General features: G+C 43.3%; 1 protein-coding gene across 1 annotated transcript in view; it reads right to left on the bottom strand.

Moving 5' to 3' along the window:
- The window catches only part of LOC138504450 (transient receptor potential cation channel subfamily M member 7-like), a 1,624,316-nt gene that overhangs the window by 75,860 nt on the left and 1,528,079 nt on the right, over positions 1-20,377 (bottom strand). The window contains exon 36 of the mRNA XM_069624957.1: positions 9,380-9,585. Within this exon, the coding sequence (XP_069481058.1) occupies positions 9,380-9,585 (206 nt within the window). The remainder of the gene's footprint in view (positions 1-9,379; positions 9,586-20,377) is intronic.

Here is a 20,377-nt window from a genome sequence, read left to right as displayed (position 1 = left end):
GCGCCGTCATTGTCATAAAAGCATTCATTGACTACAGTCGAAGATCCATCGAATAGATTTGTTCTGAAGTCTGCTAGGGATTTTATGTCCTCTTTCCAGGACATTTTTGATCAGGATGACGACCGGGTTGCCTTCAGGTTGGAACCAATGGCTCTTCCTACACATCCTGAGGATTTTCAGGAGGAATAAAGGCTATCTGATCTAGCCTCTGTCCTGCACAATGCAGGTGGCTTGGACACCTCTCCTGAGGTAGAATTCCTACAAGAAAATCCTCTTGCCCACTCTAACGTGGCATACAGGCGGGTGATGGCAAAGGTAACCAATGCCTTAGGTTGGGGTCCCCCAGCCAGTGACATAACAGAATGTGTCTTGACAGACACCCTAGACAAGGACACAACCTCTGAACCTCTCCTGCCCTTGCCCAATGCCATACAAAATGCCCTCATGGAGCTATCGAAGAATCCCGCTCGGGGACAGATGCCCACAAGGATTTTGCTAATAAATACAGACCAGCCTTGTCTGATTGAAAATTTCCTTACTAGACATCCAGCACATCATTGTCTGGTAGTACAGGCTGCAACTACTGGTAACAAGGCTAGCGCCTATCCCTCTTTACCACCTGACAGAGATGACAAGCGTTTTGATGTTCTAGCTAAAAAAGATTTTGCCTCTGGTAGTACGCCACTAATAGCAGTTAATTCTTCTGGTGCTTTGTCTAAATATACACACACCTTATAGTCTGTTATAACCGAGGCAGCTGAGCACATCCCTGAGGGGGAAATGAGGAAAGCCTTCCTTAACGTAGTGAAAGTTGGAAAGGAGGCTATGCGCCAATCACTTCAGTAAGGACTCGACGCGGCCGACTGTTGGGAGATCTATGGCGGCCTCTTCCATCATGCGAAGATTCGCCTGGCTCAGAATCAGGATTTGCGCAGGATGTCCATGCAAAACTGCTTGACATGCCTTTGGATGGTACACACCTTTTCGGCCCAAAGGCAGTGAAAAATTACAGGCTGCCAAGGCTGTGGCAAAGTCTTTAGGGGTGGCAATAAGGCAACCAGCTCAGCCTTCAACCCAATGGAAAGACAAGCCCTTTCCTTACAATTATGAACAGAAAGGGAAGCCAACCGCCAAGGTCAGATGCTTCATTCGACCTTCCAGAGGTAGAGGAGGTAAGATACAGGCAACTTCCATATCTGTCCCCTCCAGTGCGACTCCTGCTGCAAAACCTCTGTAATGACTTCTGCCATGCTACACTGGTAGGGGGCATCTGTCACACCATTTGCAAAAATGGTGCGCCATTACTTCAGATGCATAGGTAGTCACTCAGGATTACTGCCCCCCTTTTTAAAGTTACCTCCAGATTGCTCCCCTCTCCGTGAGACTACCTCCAGTTCTAGACCGACTGCTCCTGAAAGAGGTTTCATCTCTTCTGGAGAAGGATGCCATAGAGTTGTACCTTTACAGGAAAACAACAGGGGATGGTACTCCCACTATTACTTGGTCCCAAAGAAGGACAGAGGTCTGCGACCCATCGAGGACCTGAGGCATTTGAAGAAGTTCCTCAGGAAGAACAAATTCAAGATAGTAACATTCTTGCAGATCCTCCAGCCCCTAGAAATGCAGGAATGGTTGGTATCACTCGACCTAAAGGATGCTTAGTTCCATGTGTCGATCTTCCAAAGCACAGGAAGTACTCGAGGTTCATCAAAGGCAACACTCACTACCAATTTCGAGATCTGCCTTACCTCTCTGCCCCATGTTTACGGTAGTGGCAACCAGTCTCAGAAATAGAGGGATTCACATAATTTCTTAGCTGGATGATTGGTTAATCAGGGCACGTTCTGTCGATCAAGTCCTGAATTGTCTCAACTGCACTTGCCACCTTCGTCACAAGCTGGGTTTCTCCCTCAATTTAAAGACATCTCAACTGACACCGTCTCAAATTTTCCAATTCATCTGAGCGGTCCTGGAGTCGCCCTCAGGCAAGGTTCCCACTCTACCCACCCCTCCCCTGATGAGAGGGCTCTACACATCCTACAGATAGTATCCAAGTTCCAGAATGCCCACTATCTGCCAGCCCTGGACTTCTTACCATTGCTCGGCCTCCTGGCATCCTGCATCTTCCTGGTGCAAGAGGCTCGATTGATAATAAAATCGTCCCAATGGGCCCTCAGATCTCAATTGTCTCAGTTCTCTGGCAGTATGATTTACTTGATTCATGTCCCAAGCAAAGACGCTCAGGATCTCCTGTGGTGGACTTGCACAGAGAACGTGTTGCCGGGAGAAGCAGTGACGGACACATCTCTGTAAAGGTGGGACGCACACCTGAATGAGCTGACAATGAGAGGTCGTCAGTTTAAAAGGATCTGGCAGTTGTCTGCCTCTGGTGTAGAGAGATCTGAAAATGAAGTGAAAGCGGCATGTCAGAAGCGTGCTGCAATGAAAATGCCTGTGTTCCATCTGCTATGTCCAATGGCGTTCGCTTACCTCTAATGTATGGCCCCTCGCTCATAAGGTTCTGGAGATTGTCAATTAACTCAATAGTAGATTCAGCAGCCATAAGCCGTGCAGGTGTAGAGAAATCTAAAGGTAAAATGAAAGCGACTTGTAAATAAACGTGCCGCAATCAAAATGATGTGTGGTCTGTATGGTATGTTTATGGGCGCTTGCTCACCTTCAGTGTCTGGTGCTTCCCTCATCTGGTTCGAGAGTTCGCAAGTCAGCTCAGTGGTGCACCGCCAGAGATATAAGATAACAACTTGAAAAGCAGCATTTAGGCGCCTATGCACATCAGCGCGGTGATGTCATAGTAAAACAAATGATGTCATTGCGCGACGGTCCTGCGTTATATTCTTTAAATAGGTATAGTTAGTGGGGGGCCCCCAGGGACACCCAAGCTCACAATCTCCACCTAGGGTGATTAGTATATTGATTCTATAGTAGGTCTAGAAAGTTATCAAGGTTATATGCTGCACTTCTCATCAGCCTAATGAATGCACAAGATCCTAAAGGCAAGTTGTTACAACAGCGTTTTAGATGTTGTAGTGCACTATATACATTCTGTAATACAGTGCATAATCAATGATACAGATGTTTTACAAAAAAATGTATTATTGTTGAAAGCACATCTATCCTTGTCCAGGTGATTGTCATGTTATAAACATGTCTTTGGTGGAGAATAGAAACATATTCCTAATATTTGTGCATTGTAGTGCACTACATACAATCTTTAGTGCAACCTCCCCTATAGGCCAATTTCTTCGAGCGGAACGTATTATCTCCCAAGAATCGATGTTGACAATCAAAACGGACAAAATGGCATCTAAATACACAGAAAGGGGTTACCCGGAAAAGGTAATCAAAGCAGCAAGAGATAGATCCATACAAACCACCCAAGAAGATCTATTATAAAAGAAAACAGAGAATAAAGACATCCCATTCTTATACACATTAAACTATTCAAGGCAAAGTCACCACATTACACGGCTGGTTAAAAAAAAATTGGAGGATTATACAACTCGATACTCAACTACAAAAACTGTTCCCAGAACCACCACTCATAGCATACAAAAGAGGAAAAAATCTAAGGGATCAACTTATGAAGGCAGAAGGGATTAGTGACCACCAACAACCATACAGACCAAGAAACTGGGCACTTTTGGCCGCTTACATTGCAATAACGTAACCAAAGGGGATTATGTCAGACACCCACGGACAGGCACAAAGATAAAGTTAAAACACTTTGCCACTTGCAACACAAACTCTGTCATTTATGCATTGGCCCTGTGGAGTAAACTATGTGGGCCAGACTGCTCAAAAAATAAAAGAACGGTGCAATGAGCACAAAAGTAATACCAGGACTAATAACATTCGCTCACCTGTATCGAGGCATTTTGCAGAAAGAAGGCACACAGTTGCACAACTGAGATTTTTGGTACTAGAAGTAGTACAAAGATCACCAAGAGGAGGGGATAACGCAAAGAGACTCGACCAAACGGAACTGTACTGTATAGATAAATTGGACAGTATGAACCCATATGGAATGAATACTTCCACGTGGGCGCTTTCTTATAAACCTGACATTCCTGCTAAATCATAAATTAACAACACCTCCCACACAGGGATCTCCAGAGGGCACCGATGAGAGGTAGAGCAGTGTTACATAAGTGGCAACACCAATGAAGTTTTGAGTATAGTAGACCGATAGAGCTAATGCACACCCTGTTCTTTTACCTCGTCATACACAATGCTGATTGAACTAGAAGATTGAATAAGAAAGTTGAATACTAGGTGAACTATTGCTCCTGATGAAGGGAACTGAATTCTCGAAATGCGTAGAGCTCATCGTTTAAAGTTGACACTATAAAATATATTGACAGATATGCATCACACAATATGAATCAAATATTGTAAAACATTGTGTCAAAAATGTATTTTGTTTGGAAATTTATGAATATTTATTTTATATAAAAATGCAAATATATGATTGATTGAAATTATTTGAACATGGATGTATAAGTGGTCATTCCACTTTCTAAAAATTATTGGTTTTAACGGACACAAGTCCAGATTTACTGATAAGTTTACATTGTTTGTCACTTGACAAAACCTAGAGTGTGCAGGGGACGCGAGTGCTCCACAGATCGTGGACGACTTCTTCCCCTCGTTTTTTATGAAAGCTACCTAGAGTCACGGTTGCTACATACTCCTCTGCACCTAACTACTAATCCCAAACTAGTTACATACATACACAAAATACTTGGTGTGCACCTGTAAAACGTTTTTCCACATATACTACAACATAGGACATGATCAAATCACTGGTGAAAGAAAAACACTTATTACCAATGTAATAAAGCAAACATTCCGACATACGTCAGATTGTTTTCTTTATTACATTGTTATCATTAGGGAACAAACATTGTTTCACAATATGTTCTTGGTACTTGTGGGTCTATTTCTTTCTGAAATGGAACTTGTTTGAAGTCACACTTCCCTTTTCTACCAAGCACTGGTTAGCACCTTATTTTGTCTTATGCCAAAAGTATTTAAAACCATATCAAAATACGTAAGTGTTTTTCTATCAATAGTGATTTGATCATGTCCTATGCTGTAGGATATAACAGTATTATCATTAAATGTATTTTTTTTTTTTAATATTGTTTCCCTCTATTTTGTTCTGGATTCTGTTAGTGCCATGCCTATTGATGGCTTGAGTAATGAGTTTTGATTATTTAGGTTTTTAAATAATTCCATGCAACACCAGATTCTTTGTTGTCATGCTGTTCTGTACCCCGGGTGTCAATGAGTTATGGGGTTTGCCCGCCTCTTTGGTCGAATATGACCAACAAAGTGGCCATGCACTACATCAACAAAAGAGGTGGTGTAGAGTAACTGTCCCTTGCAGAGAGACAATGCAGCTCTGGTTCTTGGCAATACAGAACAAGATCTCCCTGTCAGCAATTCATGTCGCCAGGAAGGAGAATACGACGGCAGACGCCCTAAGCCCTGCGCACAAGTGTGCAAAGGGTCTGACAGACACACCAGGACCTGGAAGCACTTTTGGGGGAGAATGGGTAAGTGTATGTGTGTGGTGTTTCTTGTTTATGTGTGTTTGGGTTGGAGGAGTCTTGCGTGGGAAGGGAGATGGCAGGGCCTGAGGGTAGGTGGTTCGGAGGTGAAATCCCCCTTATTCGAACTAATCACGCCAGAGGGTGGGGGCAAAGCAATGTCATATTTTTGCTTTTTGTAGGCCACCTAAAATCGGCCAAAAAGAATTGGTCTTTTTGTTAGGTGACCTACATAAAAGCAAAATAATTACATAGAAAACACACCACTGCTCTTCTGTTGCTGCTTTTCTTGTGTTTGGCTTCCCCAGCATGACACATTCCTCCGTGTCCTTTCTCTCCAGTGCTGATCCTCCCCACAGAGGATCTCCAGTTTCGTGGTTGTGTCTGGCACGTCCCAGGTTTGAACTTCCCAGGTCTCTCTCCCTGATACTTCCACTCCTCCTTTTATCACGCTTCCCCAGTTCGTCACTGTAGTCCCTTTTTGATGTCGGACTCACATTCTGTATGACTTCTTCCAACTGCCTCATCCCAGTGTCAGGCAAGTGGTTATCTTCACTGTTTCTTTACTGTTGCATCTTTACCTGCCAGACACAGGTTTAGAATTTGGGGAGATACTAAAGTTGATCTGACCCAGGAATTCAATAGCTATCTTATGCTTAGAGTTCCACATTTGAAGATCCCTTGGCTTCGGTATGTAAAAGCCTCGTTAGTGGATGCGGGTGTGGATCACAATGTTTCTACTATTGCTTTTTCATCTATTACGGCCGTAAATTCTGCAAAGACAACTGTACTCAAGTTTATTTGGAATAAGAGTACCTGGAGTTTATGAAACCAGCCAATAGGAAACATTCAATCATCACATCCCCTGGTTTGCAGAAGTATTTGAGCTGGGCTCAGCAGTAGTCTCAGCGCATTCTTGTTTCTAAGGCACGTTTTAATTGTATTCATCTAAGAGATGTGGTTGCAGCTTGGTTGAAGGGGAACGTGGATCAATCATGTGTGCTCTGTGGAGCGCTTCGAGAAGATTTGGCAAATTTATTTTTTCTGCCCCGCTTTTTCAGCGATAAGGGAGCACACTTTGAAACCTGTTCGGCGGGGTGGGCTGTATTGATTTTCTTTTTAAATGTGCTTTGCCTTTGTGAGCATTTCTATTAAGGTTTGGTGCATTTTGAAGTTGGTGGTTTTATTTTTAAGGTTTCTATTATGGGGGACATGTCTGATCACAATCACTTTAATTTTTGTTTGTAACATCGTTGTTTGCTTATTTTTTGTTGTGTTTTTATGGTATGCTTTGTTTTACCGAAATAAAGAAACATACAAATAATACACTGTTTCTTATGGCTGTACTCATCTCGGTGTCAGGCAAGCCTTCCCCTTCTTCAGAGATGTTACCATAGCAAACAGTGATTGGTTCAAGATGGTTTTCCTGAAGCCCTAATGCTATGAGGGACTCATAACAGCGGGGAAAAGGACAACTAAGGTTACTGGGCGGTGATTGCGCTATTTGTTCCCGTATCGATGTCACACCCGGTCACAAAGACGACTCGATGCCCTTCAATGCCAGACCGCACAGAGCGACCCGCTGGGAAAATGTTTCCGAGAGCTGCAAAACAGGAGAATATTTATCTAAGAACAGGAATCTGCGGTAGGAATATACAGTAGAAAAAACCTTACTAGGGGTAAGTAATTTGTTCATCTCATACAGTATTCCCTCTGAACTCTATCCTGACCTCTGAAATCCACTCATTTTATCTCATTTGTTTCTTGCCTCATCTGTCTCCAGATTGAATACCCTTATCACATTATCCCACTTGCACTCTTGCCCCATTTATAGTTTCACCCACATGTCCTAAATTCAATATCACCTGAAATGTGTTATATAGCCTTCACCTCTCTGGGGTTGCATGTTCCCTCGATCTCCCAGCTTCCCTCACCTATATTATCTTGCTGTTTCTCCCTTTTCCCATATAGTTTCTTTGCATGCTAATCACGTTTCTCCTATCCCAGTCTCTCTCCCTTACTATATAATTGTCTTTCCTCTGTCGCCCATCTCTTTCATCCCCGTGTGTTCCATTAAATCCAACACCAAGGATTTGTGGTAGAACCTGCCTTACAAAAATAGCATAGAATGTGCGTCAAGAGCCTGCACCTATGGAACATAGCCTTGTTGCCATGAGACATGACTTCAATGTATTCCTTTTTTTTAAAACTTAGATTTTGATCTTCGAAGTCATGTGGCTCAAACAGGTAGTGCCTGACGTGTCTGTGTCTCAAATAGTAAAGATCAATTAATGAATCAATTTCTTTATTGAACCCATCAGACGGGGAAATAAAATTGGACCACGCTACAAATGCTAAGTCAGTATCAAAGAATATTCTTATTAGATAGGCATGTCTAAAAGAGCGCCTGTAATGAGCCTATGCTTAGGTCCCTTACCATGTTTCTCCCAAGCAAGGCCTAGACAATCCCTCACCTCATTCTGAGCCTTTCTTTACATCCCTCCTATTCGGTCCCAAGTGGCATTCTTTCATTTCCTTGTTCTACTTTCTGCGAGTATTTCTTTTTCACCATCTTGCTGCCTTATCTAGGTCTATCCTGTTCGCTGTGGAACTCTTGCTAATTTTTAGAAACTCATGCACTCTAACTTTGCTTATCTTTCTTTTGCTTTGTCTTCTTCCTTTTTTGTTTGTTAATTCCGTCTGTCTTTCATGCTTTGCTTTTTCTTTCTTCCTGGTCTATGTTCCTCTCCTTTCTTTCCCAATCCTTTTCTCTTGCCCTTTTTCTTTCACTCTTCCTTTTTACTTTTCTACTCCCCATTCTTTCTTTATTCTTGGTGGTTATTTTTCTATTTGTCTCCCTTTCTCTCTTTAGTTTACGTATTTCTTCATAGAGGCAGTACCAGGAGGAAAGGATGAGCACTCGGAGTAGCAGATGCTACCTTTGCATGCCCCCAATTGACATCATTAGGCTTTGAGAGGCCCTCTCCCACCACTCCCCAAAAACACCAGTCAGAAGTCTTGTAGATTTTCTGGTACATCTGTTATGCCTGAAGTCTGCCTTTCTAGGTTATCTGCTACCAGTGACTGCACATTTTGGCAATTCCTAATTCTGGAGAAGTGTTAAGTGCAAGCTGTACCTGTGTAGAGTAGAGAGGCAAGAGCAAAATGCCCTGGGGATTCCCTTACGCTTTGGTGGAGTTCTAGGGGTCTCATCTGGTAGGGCCTGCAGTAAGGGGGTGCACCCAACATGGATGAGCATGTAAGAAAGCACTATGAGCTACAGGGTGTCCCCAGAATCAGTCTTCATGGTGCCTGGGGTAGTAGTGGATCACACAGACACAGGGTGGCCAATATTGATCGGCCATGTACAAGAAAGCGAACAGAAAAATAATTGAGTACTTTAAGCAAACTGATGAGGGTGAGAGAAACCATGAGTGCATAAAGAACAGCAGCCCTGGCCAAAGGTGCTGCTGTTGATAATTGGGAAGTAAAGGAAAATATCACAGAAGATGTTTTGGATGTTGGGAAAACAAATGGGTAAATGTGCTCATCTATGATAAGGAGGAGGTAATGTAAAGCTGCAAAACCCTTTAATAAGAGGCGCAAAGGGCATACAAGCCGATTGCAAACAGAAAAAAAATGACAGCACTTCCAGCACAAGACGGAAGTGTATAATTCACTGATTCTAGAAACAGTGCACCATATATGCAGACTGGCATGTATGAGATCTGCTACCCAGATCAGTCATGCAAAATTAAGGCCTTCGGACCTCAGTGCCAAAGACCATGCACAAACAAGGCACTTACCTTGTAGATCAAGAACTAGCAACTCGCCCCGGGTATATTCATATGTCCAGTGACTGAAGGCCAGCATAGTCTGCTCCAACATGCTCTCTGGGGCAGTCTCGTCGCCACTGTTACTGTTGTACTTCCGGAATCTTCCTGCAATGTACTCTTCAACTGTAAACCACTGTCCAGCTGAGTGGCAATACAAGAGGAACACATCCAGGAATCTATGCACAATTAAATATTGTACACAATTAGCAAAATCATTGTTTACTTAAGGTACAACCTAAGAATTCAAAATATTATGAGGAAACAAAGCAAAAAAGCGGGGTACCAGGTGTTTGAGCGCTCGAGTAAATCAGTCAACCGGCTACTGTATTTGGAAATTATGAATGTAGACTGCTGCAATACTAAGGAACTGTAGGTCACCCCAACCTACTCTAAAGAGACAAAACAAGCTACTTGAACCAAGGAGATGCGCTGTCACATCTATTTAGTTTGTATTTTTGAAATAAGCATTTGTTTCTCAGTCTATGTGTGGATCACAGTTATGATTTATTTTTTATTTTTTCCAATATTTGCCAACACGTGTTTTGACCACCTTGGGTCTTCCTCAAGGCAAGACTTTTATAATACCACTTAATTAATGTTCAACAAAATAATCATGTATGCAGAGGCGGAAGAGAGGTAAGAAAAAGACACACTTTTCAACCACATCATGATCTTCATATGACTTGTAATGGTAACATACATGTAAAATGAAATTATACAATAATAGAAGAGAAAGTAGAAACAAAAAGTTATCAGGGAGAGGAAAATAAGAACAAAACCCGATTAGTTGTACTGTATATAAAACTTCTAACGACATTCTTGTTATATTAGAGATACATTCAATAAAGAAACCAACCAATAGCACGCGATCTGCTCATAGTAGTCAATGTGAAAAATGTTATCAGAAAGGTTCAACACAATAAGATAGAATTCCAGGTAGCATAAGTGGTTAACCTAACCTACGTCCTGTATGTCAATGCTGATCTAATAGAAAGGTACTTGGAGTGATAATATGCAGCAAACATTTAAATTCAAGATAACAAGAACATTTTAAACATTATTATCCAGAGAGTGATTTGATGTCAATCGGGTTGGTGTCAGTCCCCAATGCAGGCCAGATTAACCAAATTTGCATATTGCCTTTGTGTTATAAAAGCCCCTCAAATTGTTGTGAACGTTTAAAAGAAGTATATTTTCTCAATGCAGATACAAATGCACCTCATAATTATCCCTGGTTTGGTGTGCACCCAAGAAACACTGATTAGGCATACATTGTGTATATCCATTTACCCACTCATGTGTGTATCTGATATGGTTGGTCACCTGTCCTCATAGTGGGTTCGCTAGATCATTGTCAGATATGTTCTGCCATTTGTAAGGATATTCCCTGAAGTGGGAAAAAGTGTAAATATATGTTATAACTAAAGTTAAAGGAAAGCAAAATTGTTCCGGTGTACGGGGGAACCATATCATTAAATATGTACCTTAGATAGAATAAGAGATTCCTCCTGCTTAAGTCTCTTGCAATACTGTGTCTTCTTACGAGGATACTCTCGAAGTACATGTAGCAGAACTTCGTCACATTGTCACGTTAGTTATATCTGCAGAGTTAAAGCAACAACAAAGCCAAAACGTCCTGTAAGTGTCAAAAAATCACTCTGGGGAGCTGGGTGCACAAACCAAATCGGGATACCGAAAAATAAGTTACTGTATTAGTGTTCCCCATGTAGCCCCGGTCGCCGTATCGCCTGGTACTTGTAACCATGAGTATGTGTAGCAAAAGCGTATCCTCAAGCGTTCATACATGCTTTGATTATATGCCTCTGTAAATGGTCATGGGTTATGATCAAGGAGAATCCCTAAAATAAATGATTGGGTAATTAGCAAGGCATGTATGATACTTATGTTTCCAAAGTATCAGCGCGTTATAAGGCACAAGTGTATCATTATATGGTTCCCTAAATGTGTTACCTTCCATTTGTTTGGGACACGTCTTGTTATGCGCTCCATCGCGTTTCCGCAGGTGCAGTTGTTCTCTCGAGCCTGCTTCTCATTCGGATTTAAATAATACCGGCACGTGTCACGTGACTAGGGCCACTCGCATGACTATAGTCCTTAAGTCAAGGATCCATGATTAGTCACATGACCTGATAATGTGAATGTTAAAACCAAATTAAAGGATAATAAGCCAATCAAAAACTGGTGCTACCAAGAAATTGTATTCTAATTCGATGTGATTTCAAAGACGTAATATTGAATGTAGAAATGTCCAGTGTCTACTGTCCGTCAAATGATCTGATGTTCCTTGTTTGAAACAGATACGTAGATAAGAGTGTTTAAAGGAAGAGCACGCTTGTTCGAGTGTTCCAATACATATAAATTAGAGAGACAAAGTTATGGCTGTGTGAGGGGAATGAGTACTCCCCATACGTCTCAAATGAATCACATGATGCAATGTCCTAAAAGTTGATATTATATGTGTGTTCATATAACTCAACTAAAGTCACATCAGCAACCAAATTAGTATGCTTAGTTCAAGAATTAATTCAATTATACATATTATTTGGGAAGGAAACCATAAGATACAATATTCACCAATCCTAATGGATGTCTTGCAAGGCTATCATTGCCCTTAGAAATTACTGACCACTAATCATGATCCTGACTAATGCTGGAGCTTTTGTCGCAGTATGGGTATTTCCTGCATTGGAGGCTAACATATACCTCCCCTCACAAATCGTCAATATCATTGCATATTGTTGTCTATAGAAAAAGATTACAGTCTCTATCAAAGCATTACTACATGGTGTTGGTTCATGCCATGTGGCCCAATATTTAGTCATGATATTACACATATATATGTTGCAGTAAGAATACTATATATATATATATATATATATACATATATAAATATATACATATATATATATATATATATATATATATATATATATATATTGCAATAAGACAGTTTGAATAGCAAAACAAATACTGGGTACTACTCAATACAATCTTCAACTGGATATGATCATCATAGAAAGACATTCAGCTTGTGTTCCTTATTTAAACCGAGTGTTGTGCAACTTAGTTTACAAATCATTTGAGCTTTTAGCTGACGTAACAGTAACTGGCGGTCATGTGCACGTGCCAACTGCAATCCAACAAAATCAATGTTCTCCTTGTTGTCCCATTGGTGGTAAGTCTGTCAATGTACTGCAAATGGTAGATTCGGGTCCTGGCTGTTCAGATGTGAAAGGTGTTCCCGTATCCTGGTCCGAAGTTCACGTATTGTGCTGCCAACATACACTTTGTGACAAACGCATAGGATGGCATAAACAATGAACTTTGATTTACAGTTGATAAAGCCACGTATGTGGACTGTTAAGCCATGACGGCATATGAATGTAGTCATTGGTGTAAGAGCATATTGGCAAATATTACACATGCCACATTTATGGAAACCAGAGGGGTTACTTTTGAGCCAACTTTTGCCTTGATCAAGCTGGGGTTCAAGCAAAGAGGGACCAAGTTGATTCTTCAAGGTCTTATTTTTGGTGAAAATACATTTTGGTTTGGTGGTAATGTATGCACTTAGTTCTGGATCCAATTTTAACAGATGCCAATGTTTGTTCAGTAGCTTGTACAAGCAATCACTGTCCTGTACATACTTAGTAATGAAATTGACCTCTTGGATAGGCTGAACTGCCTTGGAGTCAGTATGATCCAACAAGGAATCTCTCGTAAGGAGATTGGTCTTGTATAAGGCCTTATGAATACAATGAGATGTGTTATCCCCGTTGCTTGAACCATTGCTTCATCAGATTGCACTTGTGCTCATATGCTTTTTGCAAGCACTTGTTTCTCAATCTAAACAGATGCGACAGCCCATCTCCTTGGAACAACTGGCTTGTTTTGTTTCAAAATATTATGGTTGCAGTTTAGAATATATGCTATGATATATACAAACTCGATAGTATGACAAAAATCTAAACGTCTCCTAAAGAGGGGTGGAAGAAATACATCAGTTGAAAATTATTGGTTTAAAATATGTCCTGAAGATGGTCAACAAATATTGATTGTAGAATTGAACCCTGATGCAAAGTGGGACTATACATTGTGCCCTCTTTAGCTTAATGTATGGGCTGAAACAGAACTGGACCAAGCTTATGGGGCTTTGTTTAAAGCCATGAAGCAACTAAAATTGACACTGCATGGGGTTGGTCCCACCCATACGAAGGGCCATACCCTGTACTGGTTATTTACCCCAGGGACCTTGGTACAGGTACAAGTGTTTCCAAGTCTTCCGCTTACGTGGTCGGATCATCTGGTTGTGCCGGTTATACTGAAAACTGGAGGAGCTACGAAGCAGCCTCCTCACCATAATAGTTTGTGGTTTAGACAAAATTGGGCCAGAGTGGAACCCTCTACTGTCTTTAATCTCGGTCTCGGGAGGATAGCTCAGAGGCAATGTGCTCGCCTTGGAAGCAAGACGGCACGGAGAAACACAGGTTTGATCCCTGGGTCCGCGCTTAGAAACTTCTGGGTATTAAGCACGTTTTAAACAACATATCATATCAGATCAATAAAGTTATCCAGCAGCAGGCTGATGAAAAGGACAAGTTAGGCCCCATATCCACGGACATAGTTAGGTTGGTCAACGGTCTGGAGTCTGTAGCAGACAAACTGGCCCCTTCACAACTGATGAAGAAGCCGCCTTCTCACTCTGCCCCCTGGTATACTCCGGCACTCCGGGCATTACGCCTGGAGGTACGGCAGGCAGAATGGCAATGGAGGAAAGGACATGAGGCTCAACTTTGTCAAAGGTATAAACAGCAGCGCGTGATCTACCATAAGGCTTTAAAAACAGGCAAGTCTATTTATTTTGAGGATTCAATCCAAGCAGTAGCGAACGTCTGCAAAAAATTATATGAGATCATTAACAAATTGAATAAACCGGATAGTAATACACAGATAACCACCTCACAATCTTTCTGTGATGAGCTGTCTACCTTTTATCAGTAAAATTGAGAAGATTAGGAAGGGAATCGTGGGTAAGGGAAACCCAAGTGATCTACATTATGCAAACATTGAAAGTGGCATCCCTATGCTGTCGGCCGGAAAAAAGGCAGAGGCCTTTTTTTCTGACTTTGCCTTAACAAACAAGGAGGAGCTAATTAAGATAGTTGCAAAGCTTAAATCGGCGTCGTCCTTAGATCTCATTACACTGAGACTGTTTAAAGCAGCGCCTATGGAGTTTTATGACACACTGGCTGCTGCAGTAAATTCTTCTCTGCAGTGGGGCATAGTTCTGTCTAAGCTTAAAGAGACTTTAGTTATTCCATTGCTGAAAAAGCCATCGCTTGATCCTCTGATTTTGGCTAACTATCTGCCTATTTCACTCCTGACCTTTCCTATGAAGGTTTTGGAAACAGTAGCGACCCCCCCAATTGAGAAATTTCATGGAATGTCAAGACATCTTAGATAGCTTCCAAATGGGCTTTTTCCCCTTGATGGGAACCGAATCAGTTGTGGTATCGGTATTGGATGATCTTACCATGATCAGGGAAGAGGGCGGCAGGACAAGTCTCATTCTTTTGGACCTTTCGGCCGCTTTCGATACCATTGATCATGGAATATTGATAATGAGGCTAGAGGAAGCAGTATATTCTGGGGCAGCACTGGATTGGTTTCATGCTTTCTTGACCTCTCACTCGCAGAAAGTTTCCCTTCACCCCTACCGCTCCTCTCCGGTTTCGGTCTCCTGCGGTGTTCCGCAGGGTTCGGCTCTTTCTCGCCAGTTTTTCAAATTATATATTCGTCCTTTGCTGATCTTGATTCATCTGTTTGGCGTTCGAGTCTTCTCATATGCAGATGACACACAGATGTTGTTTAGACTTGACACTAAGCAGGGCCATGTGAGAGATGAGCTAAAAAACGGCCTGGAAGCCGTCAGTCTGGATGGAGTCAAATTGGCTCAAGTTGAATGGCGGGAAGACTGGGGCTGCTGGTGGATGGTCCGATGCTTTTTAGACCACATCATTGGGCCCGTTACCTAAGCCTTCCAAGACAGTTTGTAATTTAGGTGTAAAGCTTTCGGAATCCCTGTCTATGGAGGTGCAGGTTAACTCAGGGTATGGTGCAGGCTTTGTTAAGCTCAAACAGCTAAAGAAAGTCCTCCCATTTATTTCAGATAAATTTCATGCTCAAATAGTGGACGCTTGAGTTAATAGGAGTCTGGATTAAAAGTGGACTAATGACACTGATTCTTCTGCCACGTTATTTGGCGATGGTGTCACGAACCTTTTGATATCCTGCCGGGTGTGACTGGTTGAATTTTGGACTCCATGCGATCTCCCATGATTCTACTGTTGGGAGTTTTGCTCTTTTTGACTGAAGTATCCTTGACTGAATATTGGGACAAACTTGATGTGCCTGTTATAACAAGTAGATGCACCTAGTGATTGGTGTATTGGGTGTAGCTCTAACTGCCCGCACACCATTGAAGAAATTACACAGTGAAGGTACATCCATTTTTTAGATGTGAAAATTGACCCATTATAAAAAGTGTTGAAGCAGTCTACAACATATTTTACAGAAGTTTTCCCCTGAAGAATGTTCACCCGTTTGAGGCTTTGGAAGAACAGAAACATGTTGGGAATCATTTTTACAACACATGTAGAATGTTGATTGTTTTAGTTATTTGTCTGTTGTGTTTGTGTAGTCACTTTAGGAGCTTTTAGACGATAAGTCGAGGTATTAGGTTATCTATTCTACTGTGGTCCATGTTTTTGGGTCTTTTGATGCTTTTTACTTTTGATTTTTGAATTGATATTGTATTAAATAAATTGATATATCCATATATTTTTTGATACATTACAGCGTATAGTCTATTTTTTACGGAGTTAGTATGCCGGACAATCAGGGATTTTTCCTTTTGGATGAAAGGGTCTAGTAATATTACCATGTGTATTATCTGATCTCCTTTATAGAAATATATAGTCATCCCCTGCAGGTGGAGATAGATTTTTTTGTGTGAAGTAGGGGTACTTTATCACCTATTTACAACAAAGTGTATTCCTTGTCACCACCTTGATTTCACACTATTCAATAGTGCTCATCATGAATGCGATGCTTCCCTCACCACGATCTTATTCCCTGGAATTCTGGTTGTTGGCCCTGATAGAGAGTGGCACTCATTCAGAGAAGAAACTATTAGGTATGGCCTCTGTGCTGGCTAGGCACCTTATAGCCAGATATTGGGGGAAGTCTAACCCGCCCACTGTTACTAAATGGCTGGAAATCATGAACACATCGGAGCGAAGAGAGACTAGGTACGCTTCCACTTTGCTGGCCTCCAGCCGCCCTCTTGACTATTGGTATCCTCTGAGACAGTACATGGCGGATATGTCCTCAACGGCGCAACCCTCTACCCCCTCCCCGAATCATGCTTAATAGTACAAGCCTGTAGCCGGCTGACCTACCATCCCGGAACCCGGTGAGGGACTAGAGTGAACTTTTCCTTCTCCTGTTGTGTAATGCAGACTACCTGGAACTATGTGACTATACTGCATGTTAATGTTTTTGTGTTGGGGATGGGGAGGGTGGGCGGGAGAGTCCATGGACTAGAGGTAATCTGTTGTTGTTTGCATGGTTCTTGAAATTCAATAAAGAAAGTTTAAAACAAAAAAATAGTGCTCTTCATTTGCTTTTTACTTGCTTTACAAGCCCTCATTACTGGCTTTCACTTGGCTCGTGCTTTCACATTGTACATCAATGCTTATTACTGATTTTCACTGTGTTCATATATGCACGTTACTCTCTTTTGACTCATGCTGTATTGTTTATGTAATTTGCATATCTTTTCCTTAGTTCTGTATTCAGTAACTCATACAATATGTTGCAGCTTTTTTCGGTATTAAATAATCTTCTATTTGGTCTCCAGATCCATTCATTACATGTTTACATTCGAGCGGCATCTACCTCTGCACAAATCCAGCCCCTGGAGCGCCCTGGCATGACTGTTACCTTTCTGTCACTCACCAGTCTGCGGCCACTCACCTCGGTGCCTTCGGTTTCTCTACTGGCTTTCTTTCGCTCCCCCTTCACTTGTCGGGAGCTCCGGCGAGCAGCGCTCACCTCTTTTGAAATTTGCTGCTGTGGTCTGCGACGTCCTGAAGTTTTCTGTGTCCCACAGCTCTAGCTTTGGACAGACGGCACAGGGATTTGCAGGGCTGTCAACCCTCTCCTGAACCGTTCTGGCCTGGGTGTCTTTCTTGCGCTTCTGTAGAGCTCAGCGTCCTTTTCACCAGCCCCTCTCCAGCCTGCTCCACCGCCACCTTGCTGTGTCCTCGTTCCCAGGCGTGTTTCTCTTTTCCTCTCTCCTTTTATGCATCTGTAGCTTATCAATTGGCTGCAGGTGCACGTCCTTTGCCTGACCATAGTTAGCCTCATTAGTGGGACTTGCCTGACCATTGTAGAGTGCTTTGCAGTCATCTTCCTCGTCTTAGTACCAAAATGGTGCGCACCAATGGAAGTGTGGATTACTTCCAATTGCCTCTTCCTCGTCCAGTCTTAAAGGGACATGAATGTGGGACAGTCTCTGTGTGGGAAAGAGGGGCAGACTGATGATAACATACAAAGGCAGGGGGAGGATTGGGTGCATTCTGACAACGGAAAGGGGGACACCATGCCTCACCTGAAGACATCCTCTCCTCGCTCCCAGGTCCCTTCACCCAGGTGATCCTCCCTTGCATATCCAGCCCCAGGGTCAGGATCCAAAAGAGATGGCCTTCCCCTGGCCACATGAGAAGAGAACCCAAGGGGAGTAGATGAGAGGATGCAGTCAGGTTCCTCACAGTTGTTTGAGGAATCTGAGGACGTCCTCACTTTTTTCCCCAATATATCCTTCCTCCAGGTTGCCAGGGAAAGGCCCTTGCTATTGGATCCTGACCCTGGGGTGGATATGCCAGGGAGAATAATCTGGATGGAGGAGACGCTGGGAGTGGGGATGACACGGTAGCTCCCATTCACCATGAGTCTAATGTCCCCCAAGCCTTTATACACTATTGTCAATCCTTTCCCTATTTTTCCCCTAAATCATTCCCCCAATAGACACCAGTTCGGTACTGGGACAAGGGAAAAACCAACTAGAGACATACGTAGGGGCAAATCAAAGGGGCAAAACAAAGGGGGGGGGGTCTGTGAATCTCTCTACCAGCACGAGCACAGCCCAATGACCTGTTCCTGGGTGAATAACCCCTGGGAGAGACTCTACCAAGTCTTTAGCTTACTGTCACTTTCACAGAGAAGAAAGAAAATTCCCAGACCCCCCTTGTTTTGTAGTGACATACATCCTCTCTTTATTGATAGACACACATACAAAAATCAGTTGTACACTGGGATGAGGAGGAGGCCAGAAAGAGCAATGCAGACCTTCCGAGTCAGCAATCAGCGGTCTAGTTCTTATTTGATCAATGCGGCAGGTGGTTTAAAAGCAGGAAATATGGCGAAAGTGGGGGGGGGCGTGGCTAGAGAGCCATGTGAAGAGGAAGTGCTCCTGGAGGAGCTCCTGTTCATCCTACATTGATCCGCATAAAAAGTGTGTTTGCAGAAATCAATGGCAGTCGGAAAGCTAGGTTTATGGACATGATCCTCTGGTGCTCGATTGGATGCCACTGGGCACCTGAAGAACGAGGTAGAATGCCATCAACGAGCATAAAAAGACTGACGTGGTCAGAGACATGCGGATCCAAGATGGTGGACTCCTGAACAAAGAAGCAAGCCGAACGGGCTCGATACTGGCCCGAGAGACCTGAAAACGCAACACGGATACAGTAAACAGTAAACGGATGAGACTGGGCAGGATAATCAATGCGAGAGGATTATCAAATAAGGTGGTCTCATCGTCACTTGCCACGTCGAGCGATGCCCAGCGGGAAACTGGTTGGAGGAGGGACGGCGCTGACTGTGACCCGCCTGCCCTTTGTGTGAAAGCGGACACGAAATTGAAGGGGCCGCGGTAGAAGGCGGCACGCATCAACGTCTGACAGAACAGCGGTGCAACAGTTGCAGCCGGAGATAGAAACAATCTGCGGCTGATACATTGTGGCAGCTACTAACATGGAAAGCTGAGAGCAGTACGACTGGCGTCGCTCGTTATACTAAGGACACAGAGCCATAAGTAGTTGAAGCAACTACACACATTGCCGAGCCCAGCACTTGGAGGGCATTTATGGACAGGAGAACCCGAGGGGCCCAGCTACAAAATGGCAGACAACCAGAGGAACAAAGGAACAGATCAGTCCTCGGAATATGAATGCTGAGATGCCTGGGCAGGCCATGTGAGCAGTGCTGAATTTGGAGCAAGACGTCCCGGATGCCCCATGCGCGAAACTTGGCACTGTGGACCATGGGCCCTAACGTCAGGTGTACATAAGTTCACAAACACACGGGAGGACACGACAATGCACAGCGGAGCTGGTAGGCGGCACGGAGGACACGGGAACAGACATTCATTGAGCAAGCACACTGCCCACTACATGTGTGTGGCACATCAGTCGCTCACAGCCAATCGAGGGCATTGAGAGAGGCCAGCGAAACATAGCTGAGAAAAGGTTAATGTCATGCAGAGTGAGGCGGGATGGAAGCCATGAAGTTGTGGATGGATGGCCTGTGAGAGCGTGGTTGCTGCCGAAAGTCTAAGCGACTGGGAGCCACATATAACTATACAACGGCCATGCAGAACGAATGAAGGTACCCAGCGAGGCCACCGCGTAACAGAGGTGGTGACCAGGACAGGACGTTATTGTGCAGAGTGTATGTGCGCCAACCTGGGCACAAGGAGAAACACACCTTGGCCGCTCCAAGCTAGACAGTACCCCAGACCTGCAACAAGGGGGCACACCATACCACACCAGGGTGGTGCCCACAAACAGCATCGGAGGAAGCCCAGAAACGGAGCCCTAGCCC

Source organism: Ambystoma mexicanum, chromosome 11 (assembly GCF_040938575.1).
Source record: "Ambystoma mexicanum isolate Mex_15411 chromosome 11, UKY_AmexF1_1, whole genome shotgun sequence".
In the NCBI taxonomy this organism is placed as follows: Eukaryota; Metazoa; Chordata; class Amphibia; order Caudata; family Ambystomatidae; genus Ambystoma; species Ambystoma mexicanum.
The sequence above is the reverse complement of the archived record's forward strand: the minus strand, read 5'-3'. Positions and strand labels throughout refer to the sequence as shown.